The 21561-nt window shown below is 38.9% G+C and overlaps 1 protein-coding gene across 3 annotated transcripts; it reads right to left on the bottom strand.

Moving 5' to 3' along the window:
- Window positions 1–3439: 3439 nt before the first annotated feature.
- LOC122646061 (probable serine/threonine-protein kinase DDB_G0280111) lies at window positions 3440–20084 on the bottom strand. 3 transcript variants are annotated; one of them, XM_043839528.1, is made up of 6 exons: window positions 19501–20084; window positions 19167–19375; window positions 4755–5046; window positions 4555–4640; window positions 4380–4471; window positions 3440–4115 (listed from the first exon to the last, which is right to left on the bottom strand). In XM_043839528.1, the coding sequence occupies exons 1-6, from the start codon at window positions 19903–19905 to the stop codon at window positions 3868–3870; spliced, it is 1332 nt and encodes a 443-aa protein (XP_043695463.1). In that variant the 5' UTR covers window positions 19906–20084; the 3' UTR covers window positions 3440–3867. The 3 variants fall into 3 exon arrangements, with proteins under 3 accessions (XP_043695463.1, XP_043695464.1, XP_043695466.1); XM_043839529.1 differs by having other exon boundaries at window positions 4755–5010; XM_043839531.1 differs by having other exon boundaries at window positions 4755–4896.
- Between the last annotated feature and the right edge of the window lie 1477 nt (window positions 20085–21561).

Below are 21561 nucleotides of genomic sequence, written 5' to 3'. Positions count from 1 at the left end.
AGTACCGTATTGGCATCGAACTCTAACGACATCTATATTTATCGATCAATACATTAATATGATACCAATACTTGGAACCTTGCAATCCAATCATTTGATCCCCTTTAGAGCCAAAATTTTGACCCTCGTTGATGAACCCTCTTGAATCCTATGCAATTACCCACCTTTTGTCCTCATCTTTCACATCCCTCAATTAGCCCTTTTTTTAGTTTTTATTTTTTATTTGTGGGGAGGGGGTGTTCCAATGTGCGCCTACAACTATGGTGGTCTGAAGGGGCACCCAAGGGGGATGAGGGAGATCAAGAAAGGGTGGTGCCTCGGCTAGACACCAAATGTGCAGGAGGGGATTCAAACCTGAGTACAAGCTTCTACCAAACTTCAACAAGCAAGACGATTGTCGACCACACATTTAGTCTTTAATTCTTTCGTAATGATTAATCACATTTTTTTTACTAAAAAAGGAGCTGTTAATTAACAAGATAAATTAGTATATACATCCACATCAAGTATTACCCTTTGTCGTTCCACCAGTCCTTCTGGCCAAAAGATTGGCCACATAAATAACTAATTTTATTTTTTTTTCAAGAATAATTACAGACTGAAAAGAGGAAATAAAGATTGGGAACATCATATAAAAGGTAAAAAATAGTTTCAAAACCATTTAGCTTGACAGATAGACAACCAAACACCACATCTTGACAGTTAGTCCAAACAATGACTTCTTCCCATTCTTACTCTTGTGCTGCTTCTAATCCCTATTGGATTCCTCGAAATTCCAAATCCTGAGCGCAGCTCGAGCTAAACGATTGGAGTTCCCTTCATTCCCTTCCAGCCATCCCCATCATTCTCAGAAGTTTTAATTAAAAAAATAAATAAGTAGATAAAAAAATAAAAAAAAAACATACCTTTTGAGATGGGATCAATTTTGTTAGCTCTTACCCTTACCGGGACTGGACTACATCACACATTTATGGAACCAACAGCCACACATTACATCATACCTGTCCAATAAAATTGTAATTTTTTTCATAAATCTTTTTATTTTGTCAACATAAATCTAAGCTATACCAACAATTTGTTGGGTTCACAACCCCCCCCTTTTTTTTTTAGTTGGTGCAAGGAACCAACTAGAGGGCTAGAGGCTATACAATGTACTCACAGAGGCATCAAGAAAGGACCTAGAGAGACTTCTTCGAAAACAAGAGTAGATAATTTCTGTGACCAAATATGACATAAACGGGTTTAATCCACTGACCAAGTCTACAAGCATTTTCCTAAGGGAGCAGTGCCAACCACCAGAGCGAGCCTTGGATTGGTGTGGGTTTTCCTTCACACCTTCTGTTATGTTCTGGACATGTGGACAATTAGTCATTAGGCATGTGCCTAAATCCAATGGATATGTCGTCTAAATCATTTCACTATTGTCCAACACACACTGTTGGTCATGGGACATCTTTGCCTCAAGGAATTGAGGGGTTGAGAGATATCCTCGATATCATATCAGTGTATCAGCCGATATTTATTCATATTAGTCGGACATGATAGAGACATAGATCAGCCTTGTAAAAAATTGTATTTTCTTAATCAAAAAAAGTGACCTGATCTGAAATCAACCCAAAACGTATCAATATCAGTTGACCCATACCATCACCCACTAATACCTTGATTTAAAACCTTGGGTAGGGAGGAGGGGCAGTACGTTTAAGATTTATTATGGCCACAGATTTGTTAGCTAGAAAACATGAGAAGTAGATTTCTTAATATTTAAGAGGACAACAATAATACATGTCAATGTAACCGATGTGAACAATAAGAACGCCCCCAGCTTTAGCTAAAAGGGAACCTATCATATCATACATTTTAAAAGCACGAGATCCGGTCGAATGGACTATAATAGATAATCCTACCGAGTGACCTTGAAAGAGAGTTGTTATTATGCTCATGTCTGATTTCTGATTTCAAGCGTTCAAATAGCCCAAATTTACGTTAAGCATTTCAAACTAATCTGGGCATCATGGGAATGGCATCCTCCATGAAAATCTTTGAATATCCATTTCTATTGGACTACAAAATAAACTAACTTTCACCCAGAGAGGGCACTGGTTCTAAGTATTGGCATCGTACAACCAATATATTAGCCAAAATATTTCTATATTGGTGGAGTTTTATACCACTACAAATAGGGAATATCATCCAAAAAGTGAATCAATTTTGCAATTACACCTGACATTAGGCCAATACGCCATGGATCAGTATAGGTATCATATCAATATTGACAACTGAGACCAATACACACCTCATTACGGAATTAAATGAACCTCAAATTCACAATTTTAAGAAATTCACAATCCAATTGGCATCCCAACATGAAAATTAAAAAGATAAATCATAGTTGCCTTCAACTTATGCTCATGTAATGTTATTGACCTATTGCCCATTTCAAGGAATAACAGTGAAGCACTAGTAGCAGAACAACGACATTGCAATCAGTTCCAGTTGATACGCTCACATTGCCAGAAACAGCAAACAAGCATATATACAAATTGGAACTCGAGAGAATGGTGACAACCAGAAAAAGGAAACTGTCAAGGTAGATACCCTCGGTGCTCCATGGTCAACTTGCCCATGGAATGCAGATCCAGGCCAGTGAGGACTGACCCAAAGAGATCATCCTTACCAATGCTAAGGGTCACCCTAATGCTTGTCACAGAGATGTTCGTTGGACATACTTGACATATGAGCATGAGCGAACTCTCGAATTGGTAAAAGTTTACTCCCTGAGCCAGTCCACAACCAACCGAGGCTCCGGTCTATTCACACCACAATCAGTAGCACAATTGGTAAAAGTAAACTCCCTGAACCAGTCCACAACCCACCGAGGCTCTGGTCTATTTACCCCATAATCAGTAGAAGTTACTAAAAATAACACTATCACAGAATGGAGCCAATAGGCATGGAAGTACACAAGTATACATATAAATTGTACACATACAATAGAACTAAATGAACACAAAAATCTTTCAGGCTCGCTCTGAAAGTAAAATCATGAAGTACAATCAGCACAAAAATACCAATTTTAATCGAAAATTTTTCTTTTGCACAGTTTTGCCTGAAAAAAAAAGAGGCCCAGTGATACTAGACACCATAAAGCAGAGGCTAAACATATGAATAAGCATAACAATAGAAAGAGCCACTATGTATCTAAATATCAGTTTCATTAACTTCTAAATTTCTCAACACAAAGTTTCACTAATTTCCTTCTTTTGGGTGGTCATCGAACACAAGTTAGTCTTCAAGAGATACCAAACAAAAGGCAACTCAAATTCAGCCCTCTTACACATCATAACTTCAAAATCCCGTTGAAAGTTATCCTAAGATTAAAAAAAAGCATTGTAAAAGTTCAAAATTACCAGGACAAATTAAAAAGGCCTGTATTTCCCATAATATACTTATAATAAATATTATATTATATATATGTATAAGAAAGCAAGCAGGAAGAAACTCACCCAACCGCCAACTTAACATGCCAAACCATTTCTTTTTAAACCTTGTCTACCTCAGCTAGCACAGCTTGTCTTTTTAACTGCACTTACTTTCTTGAGTCTTATTAAGCTCTCCTTCCATGGCATAAACACTCACATGTATCCTCTTCTTTTTTTTTTAAATTTTACTTTCCATCCTCACAGTTTTTTTCTTTTTTCCCTCGATCACAAAGATAACAGGAAAACAACCTGAGCAATCCATAAGAGGGTTGCCATCTAGATTTTTGCAACAGTAACCATTGGTTTACCGTTGAATTAACCATGGAATAGGTTGGGCCTTCTGGAATGGAAGAGACAATGTGGCTATAGCATATTTTTGTTTCAACTACAGCATGTGCCTGCCATGTGAAGCAAAGAACTGAAAGTCTGGGTGACTGACTTGAAGCAGCCTTAACCAGTTGTCTGCAGCCTGCAAGAGTGAGTTAGCCAGTTGACGCTCACATCCACCATTAGGAGTCCACATTGACCCCTTGAACTTATATGAGGCCAAGCCAAAAACAGGTAAGGAAATCTTGGGGACACCTTCCATCCCATTAGGGTAGGTAACAACAGGAGCCTGTCCACTTCCAGCACCTACAAGAAGTCAAAATGGATAAATCAAATTAACTGAACAAGCCAATGGATAATATGAACGTATGAAGAGTATTCTGCTATCCAACCAAATTTAAAAATACATAAACTATGCCAAATGAATGAAGAATTTTCAAAATTAAACAAGGACATTTACTGTATGCGGTAGAAAATGTTTTCTCAAGTCATATTGGTATGTCTTCCCTGCCACTTGAATACACAAAAACAGATTGCCTTAGAAGAATGGAATAAAGAGTTCAATCTTACCTCGAATAGGTGTAGAAAGAGAATGGAATGTCAAAAAGCAAGCATCCAGATCTCTTAAGGTTGGTCCTGTGGGTATCCTGTATATTGGATACCTAAAACAAATCAAGCAAAATCAATGAGTCAACGATGCCTACTATGAAACAAGTAGATGTTATGGGCTAACAGAAAATCTTACCATGCCACAGAGACCCAACTGGCTGGAAGCAAATCATAACTTCTGAGTGTCTTTAGTTCAGGAAATCGGCATGCAAGATCTGAGATCTGTGACATCAGAGAGGCAACAGTAAGGTACTGTCAGCAGGCAAGGCCATCCTTAATGGAAAGCAACAAATAAGAAAGCAAGGCAGGGAGGCATATAAAGAAGAAACAACTTACCTTGTCAGCCAAAGGTTCTCGACTGTAAGGAGGATCCTGTTCAAAAAACTCAAAAAGCAAGCTACCTTGTGAATTCCCAGCTTCACCATCATCACTAGAAGAGCCTTCTTGTGTACAAATGTGCTTGTCTAACAAAGACAACCTGTCCATACGAAGAGGGACCTCACTGATTAGATGGTGACGATTCAAAAGCTCCCTTGAGGATTTCATGCCCCTTTCAAGTTCACAATCACTACTTCCATCACTACTTGAATCTCTATAATAATCACCATCAGTGTCCTCCCCAGGTCGCCTATAGCATAAGAGAACATCAAACAAAGACACCCATACAGCATATAAAAAAGAAATCAGAGCCAAATACCTAAAATAGGATCAGAGTTAACAGAGGAATCAGATCCACCTAAAAGACTTAAGATCACAAAAAAGAGGTCCTACCACTGAATTTTAACCATCAACTTATTCTATGATTATATTTCTTAAGATTTTTAAAACTCCTTAAAGCATTTTTGCAGAGACTTGAGACAAAATACTTAATATTGAGATTGTGAGTAAGAATTGAATAAAAGAAATCGATATTGAACTTCTAATGATGCTTGATAGATAAGCTAGGTCCTTATAGTATAGTGTTCTGATTTCAGAAAGCCAGCAAAATGAAGACACGATGTGTTACATGTACAAATGGGGTGTAGTTACGTGGTGGGTGGAAGTAGTTATGTAGTTGTTTGAAGTAGAAGTCCTACTTCTAGTGGGGTGCGGTTACAAAGGAGTCATGTAAACATGGGAGGGAAGGTAGTTGTGTAACCTCTGTAAGTATCTTGTAAGCCTATTTATAGGATGATAATAAGAGAACCCGAACCCAGAAGAATTGGAATGGAAACAAATTACTCCAACGATTAGAGAGGTTGCCTTCCACCATTAAGCCAGACGTCACATCGTCAATAAAGCCAATATTATTCCTAATTTTTCTCTTGTTATTCCTTCAATATCTCTTCCTTATCTATATACATTATCTTAAATCCCTATTTCCCCTCTAATTTCTCTTTTTCCAAGAGGTACGTATCACAATGACTTCAGAGTTAGGGATTTCTGAAAGCCAGCAAAGGTGTGGTCTTTCATATCTTTTTGGTTGCAGTAAAAGTAAGAAACTATAGATGGAGCCAAAGTAATCTATCACAAGGCAATGATGTAGAAACACCCCAAGATCCAAAACCAGCGGCCTGGATTTGCTCCCATTAGTTTAGATGATGCAGTAGCACTTGACTGTTTGGACCAGCATGACCGAGTTTGAAAACCCAAAGCAAGACATAACTGGTCCAACCCTGGTTTTGGTCCAGCAGGGGTTGGAAGTAGTTTACTTTAATCTTATGTCTTTCATTTTCTTATGTTTGCTTTGGATAGGATACGTAGGAGATAAATAGATAGAATTTGGTTGCAAGTTATTTTCAGTTTTAGAGTCTAGTAGAAATTTGCTTTTTTCTTTATATCCTTGCATGTATCCAACAAGATGGACAGAATTGAATAAAAAATTAATTGGATTGTGCTCAATGTGTGACTGAAGCGTGATTGTGCGTGTTTGACCCTTCTTCCCTCTTGCCACTCTTAGTTCCTTCTTAGATTGCTCCAAATTCTCTACTGGCCCTCCACCACAGTTGCAAAGGCCTGGACAGCTAAGTACCATCCAATTTGGAAGCCCAGGCCAAGGAAAACCAGGCCTAAATTTTAATCTCAGCTCTCAGCAAGGGTAGTTTAGTCATTGAAGAGTAATGGGGGGTTAATATTGCAATAATAGCTAAGGCCATATAACTCAACCCACTAAAATAAAAACCCCAAAGGCCAAAGGCCCAACATATATTTAACCCAGCCCAAGGTTTAATTCCACCAAACAGGCCCACTTTTCTGATTTATCTGCATCAACAGCTGAGTCAGTTTGCTTTTCAACATTTTATTTAGTTTCAGTTTGCGCCCAGTGTCCAACTGTCTAAGTGTGAATTGAAATTGGTATGGTCAGTAGCCATATATTTGTAAGCACCCCCTCCCTAATCAAATGCACAGTTGAATTTAAAGAACAATTTTCAGTTTCACGTGCTGCTGCGCCTCTGGTCGTGCAACTAGTTTTTTCTCTTTCCTCTTGGCTAATCTAAGTCTCTCTATCAAGTGCACTCTCTCCAAACTTGATGCAGATAAATCACATAAATGGGATTATCCAAGTGGAAATAATCTTTGGGTTGGGTTTTATACATGTTGGGCCTTTAGTCCCAATAGATTTCATTGTAATAGACCACATTAATGGGCCTAAAAATAAGGTAAGACTTCGAAATGCAGCATTTACTTTATTACTTAGTTAAAGTGAGTCATAGTTAGAATAGGAGTTGTTTTAAGTCTTTTATTTGTCAATAAAGTAGGTATCTAGTTTGACTAGTAGTTCGTTTAGGCCAATTCTAGTCAGGTTAGGAATCGGATTTTGAGAGTTTATATAGAATCTATATAGCCGGTCATTCAGGCACACAATTTTATGAAATAAAGATATTCAGTTTTTTGAATTTAGGCTCTGTTGATTCATTGCTTACTGTTGTGGATTTCAGTGTTGTAACTTGGTAGAAATCCAAGTAAAAACTAAAGTGGATTCCTTGGTGGAATAGTGAATTCTCTTCACTGGTTTTTAGTGGACTCCAAAACCACAGGTTAGATAGATTCCTGCCCTATTATCCTATCTGTTCTTCAATCTTTTCTTTTTTACTATTTTTTCTTTATCATCCAAGTAATTTCATGTCTGAAATTTTTTAACCAAATTACATGCGGATATATTGTTTTATGAGAATTTTCAGTTTTTAGATTAGCTTTGATCTTAAGTTCTAAATAATAGATCACTTGCCAACAAAAATCAGATCAGATCTGATTCCAAGTTGTTTCATTATTCTTAGATTTAACTTCAGATTTAAAAGCCCCAAACTTCAAGTCAATTTTGGTTTTCCTAGTTAAAATCAAATTCAGCTTATTTTCAATGCTGACCTATTTGGCTGATTCTGATCTCAGTTTATTGCTATATCGTCTGATTGAATCTCACTCAACTCAATTTTGAACTCTTAAAATTTCCTCAACAGTTCTGCAGTTTTTGGGATTCCTAGTTCCAGTAGGATTACTCTTATAATTCAAGATCCAACGGTCAGAATTGAATCAAACTTTACAGGCACCTTCTATTTACTAAATTAACTCTTTCTCTCTCTACACCCATCGATAGTTATCTCACTCTTCCTCAATCGGTATCAGCCACGACCAATATTTTAAACCATGCTCCTCTTTAGCCATTCTTGTCTTTTAAAATGAAAATAAAAGGGGGAATGAGATACAATGGCACTCCTTTCCAACAATTAAACTCAGCATCACTAATCACACAACCAAAAGTTCATTTCTTACAGCAGCAAACTGTACAAGAAAACATAATACAACACTCCCCCTCAAGTTGGTGCATAGATATCACACATGCCCAACTTGCAAACAATAGGATGAAACACCTCACTACTAAGACCTTTAGTAAAAACATCAGCCAGTTGTTCATTGCTAGGAACAATAGGCACAGAGATAAGACCCGAATCCAGTTTTTCTCTGATAAAGTGACGATCAATCTCCACGTGTTTCATCCGATCATGCTGGACTGGGTTGTGAGCAATGTTGATGGCAGATTTGCTATCACAATAAAGCATCATAGGAAGTGTAACGGAGACAGCCAAATCGATGAGAAGACCCTAAAGCCATAGAAGTTCGCAAATGCTATGGGCCATAGCACGGAACTCTTCTTCGGCACTAGACCGAGCTACAACAGCTTGCCTCTTACTCCTCATAGTGACGAGATTACCACCAGCGGAGGTAACATAACCTGTGGTAGACCTCCGATCATCAGGGGAACTTGCCCAATCAGCATCCGTGAAAGCCTCAACTTGAAGAAGATCATGAGAAAAGAAAATGGAATGACCTGGGGCAAACTTCAAGTAACGAAGAATAAGCACTGCTTCCATGTGGGTGGAGTAAGGATCATGCATGTATTGGCTGACGAAACTAACGGCATAAGCAATGTTGGGGCAAGTATGAGAAATGTAAATCAACCCCCACCAGTCTCGGGCATCGTCCCTTATCAACGGGATCACCTTCCTTGCTAACCAGATGATAATTAGCATCAATAGGAGTATCGGCCGGCATGCATCCCAATATACCAGTCTCTGAAAGAAGATCGAGCACATACTTCCGCTGAGACAGGTAGATGCCACTAGAGGACCTACCAACTTCAATGCCAAGAAAATAACTAAGCTGTCCAAGATCCTTAATCTCGAATTCCTTGCCTAAATAATTCTTGAGGCAAGAAATTTCTTCAATGTCGTCACTGGTGACGACAATGTCATCAACGTACATAATCAAAAGAGCAATCTTTCCACCTGATGCTTGATAAACAATGTATCGTCAGCATTGCTTTGAGAATAGCCTGCTGCCTACTATCCTTCACCACCTCTTCAGCGGGAGCCTTCTTCCGCAGTCTCCCCACGAACAGGAACAAAAGGTTGCGGTACATCAGGTGCAAGTGGTGGCACATCTTCCACTGTGAAAGAAGGCTCCCGCTGAAGAGGTGGCGAAGGATAGTAGGCAGCAGACTCATGAAAAATTGAAACCCATAGTTACAAACCAGCGCCTTGATGGAGGGTGAAAACACTGGTAGCCCTTTTGAGTGGCAGAGTATATCCCAAGAAATACACCGAAGGCCACGAGGGATAAATTTCCCATAAGAATGATGGTCACGAGCATAACAAACACAGCCAAAAATTTTGGGAGCAACCTGATACGCAGCAAAGCCTTGGAGAACATCTAGAACAGAGCGGAAGCCAAGGACCCGAGACGGCATTCCATTGATCAGAAAGGCTGCAGTAAGAACCGTGTCACTCCAATATTGAGGAGGAACATGCATCTCAAACATGAGAGATTGAGCAACCTCTAGCAGATGACAATTCTTCCTTTCAACAATGCCATTTTGAGCTAGAGTATCGACACAATTGGTTTGATGGAGAATCCCATGGGAAGCAAGGTAAAACTGAAAAGAGCCATCGAAGTATTCACGGCCATTGTCACTTCGAAGAATTTTTAACAGTAGCAGCAAATTGAGTCTGAACCATACGATGGAAGTGTTGAAAGCAAGGCAAAACCTCCCCCCTTGGTGTGCATCACATAAACCCAAATTGTCCTAGAGTGGCAATCGATGAAAGTAACAAACCATCAAAGACCAATTACAAATATACAACGGGAAGGAACCCAAATATCAGAGTGTATTAAGGAAAAAGGAGTGGCACTAGAAAAAGAATAACTAGTTCGAGTTTGTTTGGTCAAAACACATGCCCCACAAAAAAAAAAACTAACTCGAATTACAATGCTTGAAAGAAGGAATAATCCTAACTAAAGTCCCTAAAGGTGGATGTCCCAAACGACAGTGCCACTATAGTAACTCAGAAACGGGAGGAGACAAAGAAGATGTCTGAAGAGCCTGACTAGAGAAAGAAGAAAAGCCATCATCAAGCAAATACAAACCATCTCGCACTCTACCAGAGTTAATCATTGCTCCTGTCACCAAATCCTAAAAAACACAATGAAAAGGAAAAAAAGTGATTCACAATTTAGACTGGAAGTAAGACTACTAATGGACAATAAATTAGTTGGAAAGGTGAGAACATGTAAAACAGAAGAAAGGGACAAAGTAGGAGAACACCGAACAGAACCTTTCCCAAAAAATGAAGAATATGTCCCATCGGCTAAACAAATCCTACCTTTACTAGAGCAAGGGGCATACTAAAAGAAAAGGTTGGAAGAACCTATCATGTGATTTGATGCCCCAGAGTCGATAATCCACAGGGTTGTGGGAACAGATGCACTATGACCACAAAAAGGGGTACCTGAATTGGCAAGGTTGGAATCAACAGTAGCAACAACGGAGGCTGAAGTAGCAGATGCAGGTGGAGGTGGCTCCATCCTAGTCAGAAGATGCCGGTATGCAAGAAGCTTAGCTGATGATAGAGAAGACCCGGCTGGTGTGGAGTCAGAGACCTCAGTATGTTTGGCCTGACTGGAATTGCCCTGGTTAGCCTGGCTGGAGATACCACAACCTTGACCACGGCCACGATCAGAAGCATCAATAGGATGGCCATGGAGTTTCCAGCAGAATTCTTTGGTGTAACGCTCCTTACTGCAGTAGTCACACTTCACAAGTGCCTTGGTAGAGGAGCTGCTAGACCGTGGGGTATAACCTCAGGACTGAGAGCTGAAAACAAGAGCTGACCGCTCTAGAGGGGCTGAAACCGGTTGTGGTAACATAGTAGTACAACAGCTGTCGTTAAGCTGAATCTAGAATAAGCCTACTCCAAAGTGGGGAAGGGGTCACAACTCAAAACGTGAACACGGAGCTGATCGTACTCAAAATTTAAGCCTGCCAAAAAATCATAAACCCAGATCTTGTCTTCCTGTTTCCTGAAGTTGGCGACATTCGTTGCTGTAGTGGGCTGAAACTCATAAAAATCCAACTCCTGCCACAGAACGTAACTCGGAATAATACTGTGATAAAGTCAGCTCCTTTTGCTTCAGTTCATGAACCTTCTTGCGGAGTTCGAAAACCTGAGCATCATTCCTAACTTGGGAATAAGTGTCTTGGGCAACCTTCCATATCTTAGCAGCGGAATCCAATAGAAGGTAGCCTCAAGCAATCTGGGGCTGCATAGAATTAATAAGAAATGCCATAACCAGGGAATTTCCACACTCCCATTTATCAACAGCCAAACAATCAGTAGTAGGCCTCTTGGTACCTCCAGTAAGGTACTTGTAATAACCACGGGATTTGATAGATAGGCAGCAAGAACGGGACCACATCAGATAATTAGTGCCATCGAGCTTGACAGAACTCAGTGGGAAGGAAAGAAATTTTCCTGGAGTTAATCGTTCCGTCCCAGTGGATGCAATAGAGAAATTAGAGGTGTCTGGCATGGTGGTAGCCACAAAGAGAATCAAAAGAAAAAATAACAGCAACCAGAGAGCAATCCCTGGAGAAATCGAGCAGGTGTAGAAACCTGAAAAATCGACTTTTAGGGTATGAACCCTGCAAAATCGATGAAGCAGGGATTGGTCCCTGTGAAAAAGTAGCAAAACAGGGTTGGCCCCGAGTAGAATCGACAAGCAGTGATGGTCCTGAGATGAAACAAGAAGCTAGAAAAAAACCTAGAGCAAAATCATGTAGCAGGGTTTCTCCATAGAAAATCAGCAACAGGGTTGGCCCTGAAAATCAGATAATCAGACTAGATGAAGAAAAGTAGGGATTGACCCTGAGAATCACCAATAAATAAGCAGGGATTGGCCCTGAAAAATCAACATACAGGGTTGGCCCTGTAGATCGAGAAATAAAAGCCCAAGAGAATATTGCAAAAAACTGGTAAAACCTCTCAAATCATGCGAAAAATCCCGGATAGATCTAGAATCTTGAGAGGCATCTTCAAGAGGAGAGAAAGGCTCTCGGTGGACTAGGAAGAACAACCAAGAGCTAGGAGAAGGGTGGTGGTGGTGGGAGATGCAAACCGAGAGAGGAGAGAGACTGTTTTTTGTGATGATGGAGGCACAAAAATCGAGAAGGAGAAAGAGAGCTGCGGTTAGGGTTTCAGAACCGATCTTCTACTCTGATACCATGTTGGTTTGGTGAATATGACTTATAATATGGAGGAGAACAATCTAGAATGAGTACAAGACCAAAATACCCATATATGACAATTCTACTCTTGTACCCATATACAGCCTCAAATGTCATATTCCTAATGTCCTTGTTTTCAATCTCCTGACCCATTACCAGCTTCTAGACACTGTAAAAAACTTCAAACTTTTAGAAAAAATATACCTTCCCAGAATGGAAAGAAAATATATTCCCAGACTGAAATTTTCATCGGCAACCATAACAAAATTTCTAACATAAAAAAATGACTAAAAAATATTCAAGCTACACCAGGCTATCTAGAAAACTAATCAAATAAACTTCTTTAAAAGAAACAAAATTACAGACCTTATATATCAAAAAAAAATAAAATTTTAAACCAATAAAATAGTTGGGGACCTTGAGCACTAATATGACAAGAAGGAAGCAAAATAAATGTGAGAAGATTGGGTTTTTCAAGGTCCGAAGAAACCATTCCACCTCCACATTGTCCATCCTTCACCGTTAGTAACAATCCAAAAGAGTTTCCACAATAACGAGGGGACACATACCTATCCTAACTATCATAATAAACTAAATCAATTCCATTCATTCAATCATATGGAGACTGGGCCTCTTGCAATATATTTACAACTAACCTGGACCATGATTGGACAAAATTAGACTTAAAAAATGGAAAACAAAGAAAAACAAAACAGAGATAAATTAGGAAACTCTATATGTGCCATTGAGTGACCTGGACACTAGATAGAAAGAACCAAAACAGAAAAGGACTTTAAAATCTCCCATCCCATCCACAGGACCACAGACTATGGGAGTAATCTAATCTTACAGGAAACTTAATAATAAAGAAACAACCTATGCTAACTAGGAAACTATACTCAATTGTAATCAACTGCTTGGGGGTTGCCTTATTTGACACAACCACTTAATCTAAAATGAAACAATAAATAAAATGACCCAATGGACCCCACTTCTGGTCGGGAGACTAAGTTCCTGAAAATCAGGAATTCGAATAATCACAAGCAGTAATACATCTTCAAATGGGTCCCACAAGGAAACCAGAAAATTCCAAATGCAAGGTTGGTCACGTTTCACTGTTCACCCGAACAGTAAATTTGTTCTATAATAAACCAAATCAAACTGAAAAGGCTCAAGTCGTGACCAAATCAGCCTAATCCAACCAAACCAAACTGGTCCTGTATTACTCCCTCCTTGTTTGAAAAAACTTACCCTTGAATGTTGTAGAACAGGAGGATCTTCTACACACAATCAGCAACCATTTTCCTTAACCAACGAAACTAACGATCAAACTACGAGCCAAAGATACAAAATCAACAATAACAAGTCTGTTGTTGAAATCAGCATGTGGAAGCACGAATTTGACAGGTTCGATCAAAAGATCAACAAGTCTATGTTCTTCCACGGGTGTTTTCTTCAACGAAAACTGGAGCCATTTGGTCTTCCAATGTTGGTGGCTCGTCTTCTGGCTCTTCCACCCTCGAATGAAGATTCCATACAATCGAATGTGGCCAACAATAAATTCTTAAATTTGTTCCATTGTCACTGAGTCTGTTCGAGATTCGCTTCAACCTTTCGCCAGTTCTCTTGCACGACTTGAAATTGTTGGCAGATAGCAAACAAGAGAGTAGGATCTATGGTATCTACAGCAAGGTTTGGCTCTGCTACCAAGTTGATGTAAATCGAAGAGATGGATCTACTGGAGCCACTTGGTCTTCCAACGCCGGTGGCTAGTCTTTTTATTCTTTCACCCATTGCTCCAATGGCCAGGTTTGGCTTTGATACCAAGTTAATGCAGATCGGAAGATGGATCTGCTCGTGGTAGGCCATGAATAGTAGTTTTAGAAGAAAGATGAGGAGAGAGAGGCAACAATCTCACTATAACAATAAACAAAATCAATTCCAATCATTCAATCGTATGGAGGCTGGGCTGGTTACTATATATCTATAACTAACCTTGACCCCAATTGGACAAAATCAGAATTAAAAAAGGAAAATAAAGAAAAACAAAACAAAGATAAATTAGGAAACTCCATGTGTGCCATTGGAGTGACTTGGACAGACTTGGCCACTAAATAAAAGGAACCAAAACAGGAAAGGATTATAAAATCCTCCATCCACAGACTATGGGAGTAATCTAATCTATCTAAGAAACTTAATAATAAACCTGTGCTAACCAGGAAACTAAACTCAATTAGGGATGTAAACGGAGAGAATTTCAAGCAGATACACCAATATCCGAATTTGTATCAGATTCCTATCCGAATTCGATCTGATATCCTATGGACATGTCATTTGAGTATCTAAATTTGTATCCACAAAGGAATCGGATATCCGAATTCGAATCCGATAATATCTAATCACACTTTAATCTAAAAATGAAAGTAGTATAAAAATAATGCACAATAACTTCTACTCAATGAGAATGTAAATAAACATACTATATATAATCCATACAAAACTTAAGTTCTTAAATAACTAGATAATATTAAGTTATAATTCGAGTGAATATTATCGAAGCGTATACAACAATAGCAGATTGATGGTCAAGGACATGTGCCTCACTACGCAGAACTGTAAGAAAGGAGAGCTTATTTGCCATAGAATAAGGTGGCGGAGCTCAAAAGGAGATGCATTGAAACCATTTACTGATAAAGTGGTCAAATCAAGATAGCAAAGTGGGACTTTGAGAGAGATGTTCTTTGGTGTATGTTTTTTGTTGATGATATTGTTTTGGTAAATGCGACAAAAAGCGAGGGATTAACACCAAGTTGGAGTTATGGAGATCAACCTTGGAATTAAAAGGTTTTATGACAAGTATAACGAAGACAGAGTATATGATGTGCAACTTTAGATACACTAGGACGGATAATGGGGTGGTGAAAATTGATGAGAGGAAGGTTCGCTAACTGATTATTTTAGGTAGCTGGCTCAATCATAAATAAAGAATGCAATATAAAGGATGACGTTTCATAGAGAATTAAAATAGGATCGATGAAGTGGAGAGGTGCGTCTAGAGTGTTGTGTGATCGAGGTATTCCTTTAAAACTTAAAGGAAATTTTTATAGGACAATCATACGACCGGCTTTGATGTATGGAACGGAATGTTTGGCAGTTAAGAAGCACCATATAGATAAACTCAGGGTAGAGGAGATGAGGATATTTGATGCAGTTAAACGTTGGATTAACTAAGAATTCTTTATAATTTCCTTTTTCTTATTTTATTCATGTTATTAGAATCGTAGGAAGGTAAGAGTCTAGGTTTATTTGAAAATTTTTTCTGTTTTAGATTAGACAGAGTTAGGGTCAAGTTATGATTTCAGTTTCAAAATAGGATTAGGACTTTTATTTTATAAAGGGCATGTAACCCACGATGCAGTTAGTTTTTTGAATGAATGAAAATTTGAGTTGAATAGTTGATACCGTGGCTGCTTCCTACTTCCTCTGCGATTCTGGATTTTTCTCCATTCTGTAACCCTACTTCCTCTTCTTCAGTTCTTCTCTAATCAGATTGATATTCTAGGGTTTGAATCATACCATAAAACAAGTTAAACCTTAGAGATTCTTTCCCTAACTCCGTCCTTGTTGAGAAAACTCTCCGCTGAAATCAATCGGAGCCTGCAACCACCGCTGATTCTAAGTTTCAGAAATATGTATTCCAAGCAACATCTGATTTCCATAACAGCAGTGGTTTGTATCGATCCAGCAGGCCTAGGCGACAACAAATCTGGAGTTCTGAGGCTGTTTGAGACAGATCTTTTATGCTGCCGTGACTCTTTGGTTCCAAAGGTTCAAGAAAACCTAAATCGTAGTGAATTATGTTTTTAATCCCCTTTTTTTGACTTTCCGTTTTTGTCCCTCTATACTTCTAGTATTCCCATATATCCTTATTTTGTTTTTTACTTCCCATTCGGTCCCCATACAAAAAAAATAAAGACCTTTGTGTCCTAATCCATGTCCGCCATCCTAAGTAACCCTTAAAATTTCTGGTTATTTACAATTGTGCCACTATATTTTAGGATTTGAGCTATTTATTAATCAGGTGGCCCCATAAGCAACCCAATTCGGGTTTTGGAACCCCAGATCCACATCAATGTTGAGATGGATGAGTGGCAAAACTAAGAAGGATAAAGTAAGCAATGATCATACTAGAGCTGATTTGGGAGTAGTTCCGATACATGATAAGCTACGAGAAAGTCGTTTGAGGTGGTATGTCCATGTTCAACAGAGGCCTTTTGATGCTCCAGTACGAACGAGTGATTTGATTCAGATTGAAGAAACTAAAAGAGCCAAGAGTAGACCTAAAATGACCTTAGGAGAAGTGGCGAGGAAAGACATGCATAGCTTAGGCCTTGTATCAAGTATGGCCTCGAATAGAGCTGATTGGAGGGCAAGGATCCATGTAGCCGACCCCATTTAGTTGGGATAAATTTGAATTGTTGTATACATCAATAGCAGAATCCGTATCCGATTACCGTTCAGATATCAAAAGCTATCCAAAATTCATAACCGATTATCTGAATAAATATCCAAATAATCGGATATGAATTCGTATCAAATCCAGATTTTTGACCATACATTTACATCTCTAATCTCAATCATAACCAACAGCTTGGGAGTTTCCTTAGCTGACATACTACTTAATCTAAAAAGAAATAATAAATAAAATAACCAAATGTACCCCACATCTGGACTGGAGATTAGGTTCCTGAAAATCAGGAGCTCAAATAATGGTAAGCTGTAAAACCGCTTCAAATGGATCCTACAAATCCTGATTTCGGAAACCAGAAAATTCCACACAAATGGGTGGTCAAGTGTTACTGTTCATGTGAACAGTAAACAGGTTCTGCAGGAAACTAAATCAAACCGAAAAGGTTAAAATCTTGGACAAAACCAGCCTAAATCAACCAAATCTAACTGGTCCTGCATTAAAAAGAGAATCCTGGAATTTTGGAAAATAGGAAAGAGAGCACCCTTTTCCTTTGGAAAAACAGAGACCACATATGGCCACAGAATACTAAATAGGAGATGCTTTCTAGAAAAAGGCATACCCAGTGCATGAGGCTCCCGCCACTGCGGGGTCTGGGGAGGGTCATAATGTACACAGCCTTAACACTGCTTGCTACAGAGAGGCTGTTTCCAAACTCGAACCCGTGACCACTTGGTCACAATGGAGTAACCTTTACCGTTGTACCAAGGCCCACCCTCTAGATGCTTTCTAGAAAGAAGTGAAAATAAATACCACATACAAATACAATTTTTAACATAAGACCTACGAACTTCTATCTGCAAACAATACAGTCACCCGTATAGCAAGAGGCACCTGCACCTCTCTTCAGTCTGGGTCTCCACCCCTCCCCCTATTATTGTTTCCTCCTTCAATTTTGACGCCAGAAGGTGTACACTTTCTTGTAATTCTCTTAATTGGGTAATAAATATCAGTTCTTGTTGTGTCAAAAAAGATATCTGCAACAATAAAGTAATATAGATGATAGATAAACTAAAATCTTACATTCTTAAGTTCAAAGAAGATATAATTTTAGATCATAAATACTCCTAACGAGGGCAAAATTAACGATCACAATGACCACATCACCATTCCACATGGCAGAATGAGATGATCCACCTTGATAATCCAGACTATCTTTTCAGGCAGACAGAGAGGGGAGAGAGAGAGAGAGAGAAAAAAAATAAAAGAAACATTCGACGCTAACATACTTTCCAAGTATTTAAATATCATTTAATGGATGAAAATGGAAAATTTTATAATCCCGGTCCATGCATTATTATTTTTAATTCATTCAATTTGAATTGTTATTTTCTCCATCACAATTACTGTGAATAGACGTCCACAATAATTAGCCCGGGACAGTATATTGTGAAAATGGATGTATATCCAAAAAAGGACCGCATCTAAAATCTAGCCAAGTTCTGATTGGGTAGCAATGGTGGTAGTTCCCCAGAGCCCCCGCTGAATTGAGTTTTACCCTCCTAACAAATGAGAAGAGTAATTTCCTTGCCAACTCAGAAAGGGTTTCTCATGAAAAATCGAGGTAACTAGCTCCCAAACAACCAGAATAAAAAGCTTGTGCTATCAAAGAAAAAAAACTAATTTTTGGGCCAGTTAAAGAGCAAAGAGAGAGCAAAATCCACCTCACTTCACATCAAAGGAAGCTAGAGATGCACTCACACACTAGCACTATGATTCTCTTATGTCAATGATACTATCTTACAGTAGCTTTTCTCACATCAAACAAAATTTCAAATACAGAACCATACCCCAGTTTCCACAACAAGGGCAGGTAATTACATATTGGCCGGCAAAATAACAGAAAAAGAAAAACACAACATGAACTGACCAAGCATCAATTGAAAAATATACTTGACGGAACCAACATTGCATATAAAAGAAACAAAAAACAAGCCATTCTAATCAATACTTCAGATAATAAAAACATATTGCAACAACATGCAGTAAAAAAAAACATCAGGTGTGAAATAAAATGAAACGCTACCCAACTATTCCTTATGTATTCATCAAAGCTTAAAATGTTCTACCAAAAAAAAAAATCAAAGCTTAAAATGCATTAAGTTGATAAGTTATGGCTCGCCTGGGGGGGGGGGGGGGAGATAAATAGATATAAACGAACATCTGAGAACATAATTAGTACCTCGACTTAGCAGACGACCTTGAGTCACCATATATTTGGATGCCGGACAAGTACGGGACATAATATTGAATGACACAATCACTGCCGTTCAGTATCAAAGGTACACCTGCGCCATATGCACTCCATTCCTTAAAAGATTCCCATAGATCACCGAGGGTGAAGAAAGGTTGGAATTCGACATCGCAAGTCCTCCACCCTCGCATCCTTGTCTACAAACAAAATTATAATAATAAATAAATAAATGGGAACCAAAAATTGAAAAGAAAGTCAAAAGTAACTTTAGTTCGCAAAAAGAAAACATAGAGAAACTGAGATCAAGATCGAATAAATTAACCTTAGAGAGGTACTGCGCAGGAACAGATGGTGTTGTTGACTCCAGGAAACGATCGAGATTACTCGGAGAAGCAATAATTGATTCTGAAGCCGGCATAGCAATAGGCTTCGATGTCTCTTCAGATACCGCTCGGTTCTCCGGCTCTCTGTTGTCTGAAACTACGGCCTTGCCCTTCGTTACCACCGCCGTGTTCACAGTTCCACTACTCCTAGTTCTATGAACCTGTTGTTGTTGTTGTTGTTGTGGTTGTGGTTGTGGTTGTGGTTGTGGTTGTGGTTGCTGCTGTTGTTGCTGCTGCTGTTGCTGTTGCTGTTGATGATGATGATGGTTCCTCCTGGCTTTCACCGGATTGTAAAATCGATCCTCCCCATGAGCACGCCCGAACTGCAATCCCGTCCCCAACATCTCCACAGAGAAAACCTTAATTTACCTCTTTGAAACCAAAATCAACTAAAGATTCCGGAAAAAGCCAATTGGGACGAATCCACAAGACCAAACCCGCTGAACTTCCGACTCTGGTCAATAATCGGAAGATCAATCAGAATCTCACAATCTATTAGGAAAAGCTGAAGAAGACCAGTGAGGTGGGGGGAGGGGGGGTAGGACAACGGAAGAACAAGATCGGTCTTTTAAACCTAACTGGAACCTTTAGATCTGACGAAAATGAGAAATGAACAGTATCTTCTTCGCCGTAAACAGAAGTTACAGTCTTAAAGACAAAGACGGCAACGGAGAGATGGAAGAATGAGAAGCGGAGACGAGAAGGGAAGAGCAATGAAAAGATGGACTAAATGCGAAGAAGCCAAGAAGCGAAGAAGAAGATTAATTAGTTTTCGGTGTTTTCATTAAGCAGAATTATTAGTGAGAAAAATAAAGAGCAAAAATCTTCATTAGTACTCCTTAAGCATGATGTGGGTCGAAGGAGTCCTGTGATTGGCTAAATTTTTAGTATTAGGATTTACCGGGTTACAGATGGAAGGAATATTCGACACGTGGTAAGAATGGTAAGAATGTACACGTGTATGGATAGGATTTAAAGGACTGAAAAAGTTTTTATATTAAGATTTTTTCTGCAGAGGGCCAGAGGCCTAGTCGTGGAAGTGGAAGGCCTTCCCTCGTGGGTTGTTGGACTTTTTGGTTCCAGTCACTCAGAGAAGTCCAAACACTTGCAGTGATGGGCAAAATAACTGATCAGTCATCGGTGGTGGGTCTAGGGTTTTTCAGAGACGCAAAGGCCACAACCGGTCGGTCTAATCGAACCAAAAACAGCCCGTGGTCAGTTGGTCCACCCAATTTATCCTAGCAATCAATACCAAATGAACCAAGACAGACAAATGCATGTAATGGTTCAATCGGTTCAGTTTCAATATGCATAGACCGAGAACTAACCAAAACTGAATAATTTTCATAACTTCAGATTGAAACCAGGACCTAACCAAAACTGAATACTTTTCGTAACTTCAAATTGAAACCGAAATAAATTGGTTCGTTTCTTATTCAATTTTCTATATTCGGTATCATCTAATGGTTCAATCGGTTCAGTTTCAATATGCATAGACCGAGAACTAACCAAAACTGAATAATTTTCATAACTTCAGATTGAAACCAGGACCTAACCAAAACTGAATACTTTTCGTAACTTCAAATTGAAACCGAAATAAATTCGTTCGTTTCTTATTCAATTTTCTATATTCGGTATCATCTCGTTCATATCCACTATTATAGGTACTGATATCGGTGGTCATATTAGTCAATACTGACCCCAATGTGATACAGATCAGGTGCAAATTCAAAAAAGAGTCACTTTTTGATCGATATTTTTAATTTGTTTCAGTATTGGGTAGCAACGATGATACTGATACGTATTGGTCAATACGCCGATACAATCCCAATACTTCGAACCATGTTTTGTATATGGTCTTACTAATTCGGTGCACTTCTTCTATTGGTACAAGACATAGGATTGTCTCATGAAGAATCAATGCATGAAAGAGGTAACAAGAAAAACTGCAGAAGAGAAGTGAGGAGACTCAAATAGTGGTGGAAGAAACTAAATGATAA

Source organism: Telopea speciosissima, chromosome 11 (genome assembly GCF_018873765.1).
Source record: "Telopea speciosissima isolate NSW1024214 ecotype Mountain lineage chromosome 11, Tspe_v1, whole genome shotgun sequence".
In the NCBI taxonomy this organism is placed as follows: domain Eukaryota; kingdom Viridiplantae; phylum Streptophyta; class Magnoliopsida; order Proteales; family Proteaceae; genus Telopea; species Telopea speciosissima.
The sequence above is the reverse complement of the archived record's forward strand: the minus strand, read 5'-3'. Positions and strand labels throughout refer to the sequence as shown.